Source organism: Barbatula barbatula (genome assembly GCF_947034865.1).
Source record: "Barbatula barbatula genome assembly, chromosome: 11".
Classification (NCBI taxonomy): domain Eukaryota; kingdom Metazoa; phylum Chordata; class Actinopteri; order Cypriniformes; family Nemacheilidae; genus Barbatula; species Barbatula barbatula.
Window position 1 is genome coordinate 12,987,658 of NC_136774.1, and position 11,550 is coordinate 12,999,207.

Genomic DNA, 11,550 nt, shown 5'->3' on the forward strand with positions numbered 1-11,550 from the left:
TATTAGCGAAATCAGTTAGTCTAACCAATAAAGGAAACAAAGAGTGTTAACTGTTGGGGTTTCATTTCCTCACGGGTCATATTTTTAGATTCCAAACATTAACGTCTTAACAGGCAGCTGTGTGTTTTCGTTCTGACCTTTCGATATTGATAACAGCCGTAACGGTCGTTCTGTGTCCATAACACTGAAGGAAAACATTGCTTTAGTAAGCCCTTAAAATGTAAGCTTACTTAACACATCTTTATACATTTAGGAATGCAAGACCGAATTGGAGTGAACGTAGCCTTTGATCATTTCATTACTCAGATTCTACCCTCTGTATTTCACTCTTTCTCTCCATCTCTCTCTCTGGCTGTAGACAGCAGCTGGTTTCTCTCTGAGTTTACAACTGGAAACGGCTGTAATGAGTGCCACATGTGCAACTATCCCCCACAGAGTAACAAAAAACTCACCAAGGACCTACATCTGCCTCAAACCAGCGGCTGTTTCAGCGCAGATCTCTCGGGAGCAAGGGATAGATTGGATTTGTGTCAATCGACATGTATGGTCCCCTTAGAGTTTGGATAAGGGCATGCTTGTGCCCCGACGTGTATGGACGGAAGAATTGTAAGGATCATCAAAAACATTGCTGAAACCACATCCAGCGTGACAAATTTGCCTGATTTGACAAATTGTAATAGGAGGCAACCGAGCGGCTTCCAATGCAATGCATTGCAAAGAGGGAGAGACGGAAAGGATGAGAGGGGTCAAGTGAGGATAAACTGGCCATGACCGCGGCAAATATTTATAAAAAATATTTGGAGGGTTTTTTCTTAAACAGAAGAATAAACGCCCACGGGTGACAGGAAGAGAAGTCAACCACAGTGGGTGTGCTGTCTGAAGATGAGACTAGCCGAGGATGTCATCTGAGAACCAAATTCATACTTTGCTCCCACACTTGGTCATAATCATTTTGAAGACAACATACGATGGCTCACAACGGAGATCCTAACTAACTTCAGGTGGTCCGCCTAGACCAGGGGTCAGCAACCTTTAAAATAAAATTTGTCTGGAGCAAAACATTTACCCAGCAAGGGTGTATGGCTGAGTAAATGTGTATGCTTTTTCAGATATTTCATTAAGAACTCAGGACAGAAGTGGACAAAATAGAAGGATTACAGCAGTAGGTGGAAATGGGTATGTTCCTCTTTTGTCCACTTGTGATCCGATCGACCAAAACCCATCTTATAAAGACTGCAGGGAGCGGCAGCAGGGGGGCAAAAGAGCCACATGCGGCTCGAGAGCCATGGGTTGCTGACCCCTGGCCTAGACACCTGTCTCCGTCTTTTTCTGTGACATCATAGGAGAAGATACATTTGTCTTTGTCTCATAAAGGGGATGTCACAAAGGTTCTCCTATGGCAAAACAGAGCTGGAGATCTAGACTACAATGGATCATGTTACATTGGCTAAATACGGCTCAGACAGTCTTTCCTCAATGCTCTTAGGTGGGGAAAGCCTGTGGGCTATGGTTGTGAATGTGATAATTAAGATTCAATCAGATTCAGATCAAATTCCGTGGATAACAGGGGCGGACTGGCCATCTGGAGTTCTGGGCGTTTTCCCGGTGCGTCACTATTGTTTGGGGCCAGAAGGGACACTTTGGCCGTCCAGACCGACGCATTATAAATGCGAATCCATGCAATATAAATGCAAAAGATATGTATGCATTGTCATCTTTGACTACACAGTATTTAGTTTTTTTACATTTTCTGTAAAACAGTGAATTTGGAAATCCAGAGATTTGGAAGAACCGCAATGATATTAACCTTGTAGTGCAAACTTGATGATGTGACTTGATTTCTCTAGTGTGTAATTTTTTAAAGGATCTATAGACAGAAATGCAATATAAAATACACAAGTCTTTAGAGGTGTATAAAGACCTTACATAATGAGGTGTTATATTTGTATTACCTTAGAATTACCTATTTCTATCTACAGACACCGCAGGTCCCCTTGCATGGGAGTCGCCATGTTGTTTCTTCAGCAGCCGTAAATGGACAAACGATTGTCTTGAAAAATAACAACGCAAAAACGTGTCTCCATCTTTGTTCTGTGTCAGCCACTGTAGTCCTTTAAAGGGGGGGGTGGAGTGAGCTATTGGATGCAATTCACAACTTTACCACTAGATGCAGCTAAAATCTCCACATTGCTCCTTAAACATTCTAACAAGCAAAACAGATAAAAATAGCTTCTCTGGCTAATGTTGCCACATTTACAGCCATTGTTTAATGTGCACTACTCTTGTAAATAAACTAATCTAAACTGAGCATGTGAATGTGTTTTTAAAGGGGTCATATAACACGAATATTATCATATGTTTTAGATGTAATGCAATGTGTATACACCATTTAGGGTTAAAAAACGCTGTATTTTCCACAAACTGTGCATGTTTGTATGGCCTCTTTGCCCCGCCTCTCTGAAACGGACTGATTTTTTACAAAGCTCATCACTCTGAAAAGCGAGGTGTGCTATGATTGGCCAGTTAACCAGAGCATATTGATCGGTCCAATACTGCAAGCCTGTGCAGGAAATATATGCCTCTTACCATATTTGGAACATCAGGTTCCAAATCTCCTGCAGGCCACAACATATCAGAGCAAATCCACTAGTGTAACTGATCTAATGTCCATCATCACTGACAGAAGCATCATTATACCTCCTTGGACAATGATAAATCAGATCGAAAACAAGAGTTTCCGTTCATTTTAAGCTCTTCTTTCCAACACTACAGTAATCTCCAACTACATGTCGAGTTTGGCCTGCCTGCCATTTCATCCAAAGCAATATAGAGCGTTTAAAGCACCGACAAATGCTTTCATGAAGTTTTATCAGCAAATCGCTGCAGTGATTAAGGCGAGCCCCGGCTTTTGTTTAAGGGGTGCCTCCTTCCTCAGCTTTACAAAGAGCTGTCTGTTGGAGCCATCCAACCTGGAGCCGGCCCTGGACAGGCAGCTGTGCTGGAGCGAGCAGGCATGATAGATCATATCCGGGATTACTAAGTAAAATAAGCTCTGCTCTTTCTTCTTGCCATATTTCTCTCCCAAAAAATGACAAAGCGCTGTGTGTATTTGATTCGGCTGAAGCTTACTTAACTCTTTTAAGCTTATTTATCAGTGAAGTGGTATTCTGGTTAGATTTGGAAGTCAATCGTGAGGGTTTCGCCGGATTTAGGATTTGCTGCAGCACATTGAAAATGCCTGGATTACTACAATGTTCTCAGTCTTACTAGTAATTTTTGTTTTTGTCTACTGGTGAAAATATCTAAGCATCTTCATTTACTTCTAAACTTGTGTAAGATACAAATTTTCCTTTTCGTTTAAAACATTTCCCTTTGCATTTTTGTTCTGCTTAAAATACAAATATAGTGATATAAAAAGCTAAGACCAAATTAGATATCTTAAAGGGATATCCCCAAAAATATAAATGTTTTTTACAAATTTTATCACCCTCATGTTGTTCAAAACCTGTATGTGACGATTAGTCTTTGGAACACAAAAGAAGATATTTTTAGAACTGTCTTCAGGGTTTTGCCTCCATACAATGGAATCAATGGAGACCAATGTTGGTCAGTTAACAACGTTCTTAAAAACTTCTTGTTTTGTGTTTCTGCAGAAGAAAGAAAGTCATACAGGTTTGAAATTACATGTGACATACTTGGATCTCAAATGCTAAAGATTCTGAGTCTGATATGCACATGTATGAACTAGTAATGAAGAACACGCTGTTCCCTCGAATACTTAACGGGTCTGACTGTCCCTTCTGCAAGCAGATGCCAGTCAAGGCCCTCCGTGCTAGGATATCTGTGATCCTCAACTGCACACCTAACCCAGTGCCCCCCCTGTCACCGCCGAGCCGCGGGGGTAAAGGCCGGTGCAGCCACGTGCTGTGGTCCCCTCTGATGGCCACATGTGGACCTCAGTCCCACATGTTCATCATTTAAGAGGACCGGCGGTATCCTACACGGAGCCCAGCCTTCGCCCCATGGAGGATGTGCAGGATCTGAGGTTTTTTTCCAGGCTGCCCCACCCCAGGCCCTGAGGTACATGACGAGATATCATGCTTGTGGCGCTGATCATATTCTACCCGGATCCAACCGGTGGGATCGTGCATGTTTTATACTGTCGAAGGATCCAACCACGTGGGTTTTTCAAGCCGTAGTCTTATTCAAGGTCTTATCCATGTTCGTTCAGGTGAAATATTCTGAGTCAATGCCGCTCGGCGCCGACCTATATAGTGGGTGGCGCTCGGACGTCATTGGCTGGAAAGGACGGGAAACCCCCCATAGCGTAAACTATACGCAATGTCACGTTCCCTCCTTTCAGGGAACCGAGGTTACATACGTAACCAAGATGCTCTGTGGTTTCCGGAGGACTGGGCGAGAATGACTTTATAATGAACATCGGGGGATATAGTGCGAAGATCTTTAAGAGCAACTGTGTGACCCTGACCTTGAGACAGCACCCACAGTGTGGCAGGAGTTCTGTAGACTGTTAACAGCTTACATAGGCCTCCTCAAAGCAGACACGCTCACCAACAGGTACATATGGTAAAGCTCTCAAAGGCAACTACCATCCACCCCCATCTAACCATAAATCAATAACACACACATCTCCTGTTACAAATACACGCATATGCAGGTACAAAGGTCTTCACTTTTCGTGGATTAAGCATTGAGCAGTAAGCTTACTTGTTATTTGATGCCTTTGCTTATGGATTACTTGTCAGACTCAGTATTTCATGTGTTGACATGCATGACACCATTGTGTCATGTCTATTAATCTTTGCTGTCCTTTATGTTCTTAATGTTTAATGTCGACGGTGACTGAGTAGTCTTGATTCTAGTTTTCATGTTAAAGAGAACCAAAATGTTCTTTCAAGAGTCATTTTTGAGGAAAGCTACAAAAAATGCATCTTTGATCATTAAAGGGATAGTTCACAAAAAATCTGTCATAATTTATTCAACGCATATGTGTTTCAAAACTTCTGTATGACTTCTGTGGGGCAGAAAAGAAGATGTTTTAAGAAATATCTTAAAACTTCAACATAAGATCAAACTACTGCAGCAGTGTTTCGAAAGCATATATGCAGCTGTCTGCTTATTCTGTTTCTTTGTTCAAATGCAAACAGGAACTGTTAAATAGACCCAATGTACCTAATAGTAAAATCAAAAGGTGAAATAAAACACTTTTCTGCAGCTGACTGCTTTTAAGTCCCATTTTAAATATATACAGTAGGCTAGACTCATCCAAAAGAGTGGGAAAATAATTGCAGTGTTACTGTAAAATTATTGCAAAAAAAGCAAATGAATCCTGACTTCCCTAATATGTTGTTTAGATCAATTTCAAAGTGAAACAGGTTTTTAAATAATAATGAACTTGTTGAATATTTCACAGTGTGATAAAAAACTTTTTTATTATAAAAGGTGGAGGGGATGGGGATGCTGTTAAGGGCCTCCAAAAGTTTAGAACCGGTGGGTGAACTATCACTTTACTGTAAGTTTGATAGATTTGGGTTGGCACAGAAATATTTATATTTCCATATCCAAGTCAAGGGGAAATGCACGATAATCAATGACTGTCAAGTTCAGGTGCTGTTCTCCTTTTAGTTCAGGAACTCGGGTTCCCCCCAAAATGCATTTCCAATATTTCCAACATGTGTTACATGTTATCCTTTTGAGTGTGTCTGCAATTTATGTACATGCGAATGTCACGCGAGTTCACGCATCTCACCTCATTGACTTGTTGCTTGTCCAGGTGAAAGATTTGACCGGAGCTTGTGGCAGCGATCTCCTCATATGCTCTGTATCCTGGTTGGGACCGATCCCCACAATCCCCCGTCAACACAAACACAACCTGGATTCAGAGGGGATGGGGGGAATAGTCAGGGAACATTTATGAGTGTGTGAGTGTTTGGGTTAGGGGGAAGGGTGTCGGGGTTAAACGTCAGCATTTTTGTATAATCCATAAAAAGAACAGATGGATTTTAAAAGGACTGTGAGCTATTTAGATTCATACCAGGGCTCTGACTGACCGCTAGCGCTCTGAGCACAATATTTAAAGGGCCACTATTGGTAAGTGATGTAGGGAATATCACATACTGTACATCCCCTTTAAATTTTAATTTCTTTTTCTGTCAAATCTATAACTGAAATCCTATTCCTATCATACCAAACCAACAGCATGGTTATGACACTGGGCAAAAATGTGTTCAAATTTAGCTTAGACTGTCATTTACCTGAGACTGTCGGAGTTGCACGAGTTGAAGAACATCTCTCTTCAGCCGGTAATCTTTGGCTCGGGCATCTGTAAAAACATAGATAAAAGATCCAGGCAGGGAGACCTCTAAAGCCTTCTTGATGGCCCCAATGCTCATCTCTGGACAATCACCTCCACCCTGAGAAACAAGAAGAACAGGGCCTCCAGTATGAACATGTACAAATTTATATACTGAATAGACTCCAGCTAATCGAGGCAAATAAAAGTATACAGATTGCATTGGCTCAGGCCACGGGTTCTAATACTTACTCGAAACCCCAAAGGGACAATAAGAACACAGTGCTAATAAAATAATGTGTGTTTAGATGGACAAGGATTCTCAGATAAAGCCACAGAGTGCAAGAACACAGAGTACAAAATAGGACTTGATGTTTTATAATAAAGAGTCAGATGGCTTTGTAGTGCCAGTGGTACAGAATACATGCGTAAGCACATGAACAAAGTGAAGACTTGAGACAGAGAGAGGGAAGCGCAACTGCATTTCGAATGTGCTTGAATGAGTGGTGAAAAGTTGTGGTAAATGAAGGCCCACATGGAATCGGCTGTCATTCACACATCCTTCAATGTTCATTTGTTAAATATTTTAGTTATTTTGATTTTAAATGTGAGACTGACAGTAATGTTTGTCCATTTTTGTCCACACAAAATTTTACCCATGTACTCTGGCATTTCTGTGCATTCTAACAAATAAAGGTGCTTCACGATGCCATAGAAGAATCCATAAAGAACCTTTAACATCTGAAGAACCTTTCCGTTTCTCTTTGGCAAAAAAAGGCAGAGCGACTCGATTTCTCATTCGTTTCAATGAAAGCTCAGCTACTTCCGGCAACACAAGCGACAGTGACTTTTGGCGACATCAATTGTGTGTGAGTTTAGAATTTTTCAACTTTATGAAAATGATGAGCATCTTTCGGGAGCGACTACCAATGGCAGCGGCGCTCATCATCCATCTCCGTCAGTTACTGCAGTGTTTGTATGTAAATGTTTCGAGGACAACTAAAGTTAGGAACGCCTTCTTACGACCTCATCGCGAGAGACTACTGACAGCGTGGATTACACAAAGGTAAGAAAAATATGTTTTTTTTAATAACCTTTGACTGAATGGCCTTTGTGGAACCAAAAACACTTTATTTTCAATAGTGTGGGTTAAAACACTTTTTGTGTGTGTGTAGCTAGAGCACAAATTAAAAGCAAATGTACAAATGATGACTTTTGATCATATGATTACAATGAATAAAATATCATCTAAATATCCAATCAAGTATTCAAAGAAAGGTCTAGATCTTATGGAAGACTTTTACACACCTGAACAAACAGCTCTTGAAGATCCTTCTGGAACTTCTTGGGGTCAGTAGTGATGGAAACAGGACCAATGTCTAGTGAGGAAAAACAAGACATCAAGAAACATCAAGAAACATCAGCTGTCTATATTGTGTACTAAACATTTATGTTAAAATGCTTTTACAACTCTTCATGAACTGTATGGAAATATTTCAGTCTGAACACCTCAATTCGATAAGAGAATTCCTTCAGGAGTAGGCAGGAGTTTTGTAAAGATTAACCTTATTTAGCCTCTTTAATGATTTTAAGCAGTGAGCCACTGCTTAACCATACACTCACATCACCACTAATGGGTCTCTTTAGTTTGTTTCAAGACATCCTAAGCCACCTCAGAATCACAAAACACATTTGTCCCCGATTATACCTCATTACCATCAGCCGTTACGTTTGACTGCTGAGACAATAAATGATCAACCGTGGAAAAATTCCAGCAGTCCTCACGCAAGAGCGCATAACGTGATCTCATCGTTGTTTAGACTTGTCATCATCCACCGAGCTAATCTCTGACCTGTTCCCTTTTTTGTCTGAATTTGGCACTTCTTTGGACTGACTGAAAAGTTGATTGATTAGAGGGATGAATCTTAAACACATGGATGAACCGGCATAAAAAAGATTGTTCGACTCAAATAACCCTTATTTTTTTATTGCTCCGACAAAAACATAATTTTCGCGGTTATAAAAAATGAAAGAGAAATAGGAGGATTTGAAATCTGACTTTGGGGGGAAATGACAAGGATAAGTTTGGCACACTTTTTAGGGTAAGCGTGTCTTCTTTTGAATGCAACCGGGACAGATCGATCAATGCAGCGCTTAATAATAAAAAGACTGAAGCTATGATCTTCCCTGCCAGCAGATTTGTAATCAATCTATTTATATCTTCGAAAGAAAAGATTAGACGGTAAAACTTGTGTGTAGTCAGCGGCACAAATTGGATTTCAACTGTTGTTTATCCGAGCCTTTTTTAACATTGACTTGAGTGGTAGTCCTGTCTGTTTGTCCCAACAATGGTCATCTTTATTTTTGTGATTTTCTTTGGTGGCACTATTAGTGCAGTACACATCTCACCTTTCGCTCATCTAATATCATGAAAAGCATCCACGCAAATACTGAAACCAGCTCCAACCCCGTCACTTCCATTTCAACACTTTCTCTTTCTCTCGGTCAGCTGTGGAAAGCCATAGGCTCTGCGCTGTCACGCCTTTCTGTATGTCACCAGCTGTCCTTGTGATCTCAGCAATTTACAAGGTCCGCAAGGGAACGTCACAATAAAAGGTGTGGGAAGGACTGGCACCATCCCCCCACGCCACGGGTCTAGTACTGACGTCTCTTCTCTTACCAGGGGGCTGGGTTGACTCTTCAGGAGAAGTGGATGGAGAACTGAGGGCGATTGTGTTAATTACACACTACCAGACAACAACATGTGCTTCTCATCAACTCCTAGGGCACCCTACCCCCTCAAGCAATAGATAGTTGGTCTAAAGCATACTGCATCTGGGACATTTACCTGAGAATGAAGTCTCTCCGCAGATGTGTCATTTCAACATAGATGTTATTAGAACAACGAATCTGTAGTGTGTTGGAAATGTGAAAAAGAATCTGTCCTCAACATACCCAAAAATAAACATTCTGTCATTATTTCCTCACCCTCTTGTCATTACAAATCTGTATGGTTTTCTGTCTTTCCCAGAACACAAAAGAAGATATTTTTGAATAAAGTTGGTCCACAAACAGCGGCGGCACCCATTTGCTTAAATTTTATGGGCAAAACAACTATGCAAGTCAATGGGTGCCGTCCTTGCTCAGCTGACAACATTCTTCAAAATATCTACTTTTGAGTTCGGCAGAAGAAAGAAACTCATACAGGTTAGAAATGAAAGTAAATTATTACAGAATTTTTTACTTTAACCAGGTACTGTACTTAAAGAAACTACTGTATAAAACGCATAACACCTAAACACACTCGTATTGTTAAAACATATCTTTCGCCATATTAGCCAGGCATGTCTCAATGATATGGACCACTTGCTTCAGCGGTCCCTTGTGGTGAAAATGTTTCTCGCATTGGAAACATCTTTGTTCCAAACATCACAATTCAATGACATTTCTTGGGTGCTACACGAACTGTGAAAACTTTATACTGTGCCATCTGTTTCTCTTTATAGATATACATTTCACATTTACATAGGATAACGTTTTTCTTTTTGGGCATAAGGGCTTTTTAAAACATGACAAACTGACTTTCCTATAGTTGAGAATAATGAAGAGAGTGTAACTACCTGGATCATGGAAAGGAACCAGGACGAAGTTCTTGATTGGTCTGGTTCTGCGGCTCAGGGTCCTCTCCAGGATGCGTGACGCGCCGTCTATCACCTGTTTGAGATCATCGTACATAGAGCCGGTAACATCGAAGACAAAGGCCAGTGTGGACGCGCTGTCATCCGCGACGGAGCTCTTCTCCACCGGCGGACTAGATGAAGCGCTGTGCGCGCTGATACTCAACGCCAAGAACAAGAATGTAACCATGGACCGATTCATCCTCATTTATAAATTCATTTGACTACTGCTTTAAACAAGTCAAAGTATAAAGAATCCCAAGTCCCATCAATCGCAGCAAAAAAATGTAAAGGTATTACAACCTCACCAGGTAGATGTTTTGGGAATAAACCAACTCTCCAAATCCAAAAGTTTGTAGTAAAAGCTAATTTTCCAGAAAATGTTTCGATGTAAGTAATCCTAGTTGGGTTTAACAGACACGTTGTGTAGTAAAGTCCTTATGTATTGTCCCATCCTTGGCAGAAGTTGCAAGAAAAGTTGAAGGAGCTTGAAGCGCGTGGACACCCTCTACAGAGCACTGCACATTGAGAATACTGGCGGGGAGAGGGAGTCCTCCTTACAACCTGATTTTTGTGTGTAACTTGACCCGATTGTGACTCCCAACCCCATCACACATGGCTTGCTCCACATGAAAGGGGGGTTCCACAAACGCCCATGCCAACACCGTCCATCCCTTACGAAAATGAACTACAGCAACTAGAGTTGAATTATTGTATTTTAGTAACACTACCTCACTACAATAGTTTAAAAATACAACAAATATTGGTCAATCTGTCCAAAAACCATGGTTACATTTACTATAATAAACCCGTGGATATCTTTCCTATAGTGATGTTTAACATGTTTCTGACATCCATTAATATGAGCAACAAATGCAACGCCGATAGTGCTTGGGAAGATAAAACACGTTGTTCACCAATGTTGCTACTTGTGTCATTACATTGTAGCTGAAATGTAATGTAAAGTGTGACCAGAAGATCCGATGGTCTGCTGTAAACACTGCGTTTTCGAATTTAGCGTGCGCAATTTTTAGTCTCGGTTGAAATCATTTCGGTTTATTAATAGCGTGAGTTTATACGCAGCTGTCACACATCTAATAATATACACGCGTTCGGTGGACTCCGTCTGTTGTTTGGCATAAAAGACAAGCTCAAGAGGAATCCCAGATGTTTTTTGAAAGGAAAGACTCCGGATACACCGCAGCCTACTTGTATATCCGGCTGAATTGTAGTAATGCTCAGATGCATCAATCAAACGTCATGCAAGTTTGGTCGGTTTGTCATTTTTTGTTGTTTTAACGGGATTGCAAGGCAGCAAACGCAAGCCCGGTCGATAACACGAGATTACTAAAAAAAGGAAGGAAAGGGGCGCTGTCACGACAAGGCAACCCCAGAGATCTATCTGTTATCGCCCCAATAAGAAATAGAATGGATTGAGAGTGTACAGATGTTGTTCTTTCGATAATTCGATGTAAAGCCAACAAGATATTTGCACTCAAGTCAGCACAAGGTTGGTCAAACAATCAAGACTCACCCATATAACCTTGCCAAATTACACAA

The 11,550-nt window shown here is 41.0% G+C and overlaps 1 protein-coding gene across 1 annotated transcript in view; it reads right to left on the reverse strand.

Annotated features, from left to right (window-relative positions):
- hmcn2 (hemicentin 2) overlaps positions 1-10,180 on the reverse strand; it is a gene marked incomplete at its 5' end in the record, with an annotated part of 69,461 nt that extends 59,281 nt beyond the window's left edge. Inside the window, 4 exons of the mRNA XM_079468123.1 lie at positions 5,771-5,893; positions 6,276-6,434; positions 7,622-7,692; positions 9,934-10,180. Of these exons, the coding sequence (XP_079324249.1) occupies positions 5,771-5,893; positions 6,276-6,434; positions 7,622-7,692; positions 9,934-10,180 (600 nt within the window). The remainder of the gene's footprint in view (positions 1-5,770; positions 5,894-6,275; positions 6,435-7,621; positions 7,693-9,933) is intronic.
- Positions 10,181-11,550: the final 1,370 nt, after the last annotated feature.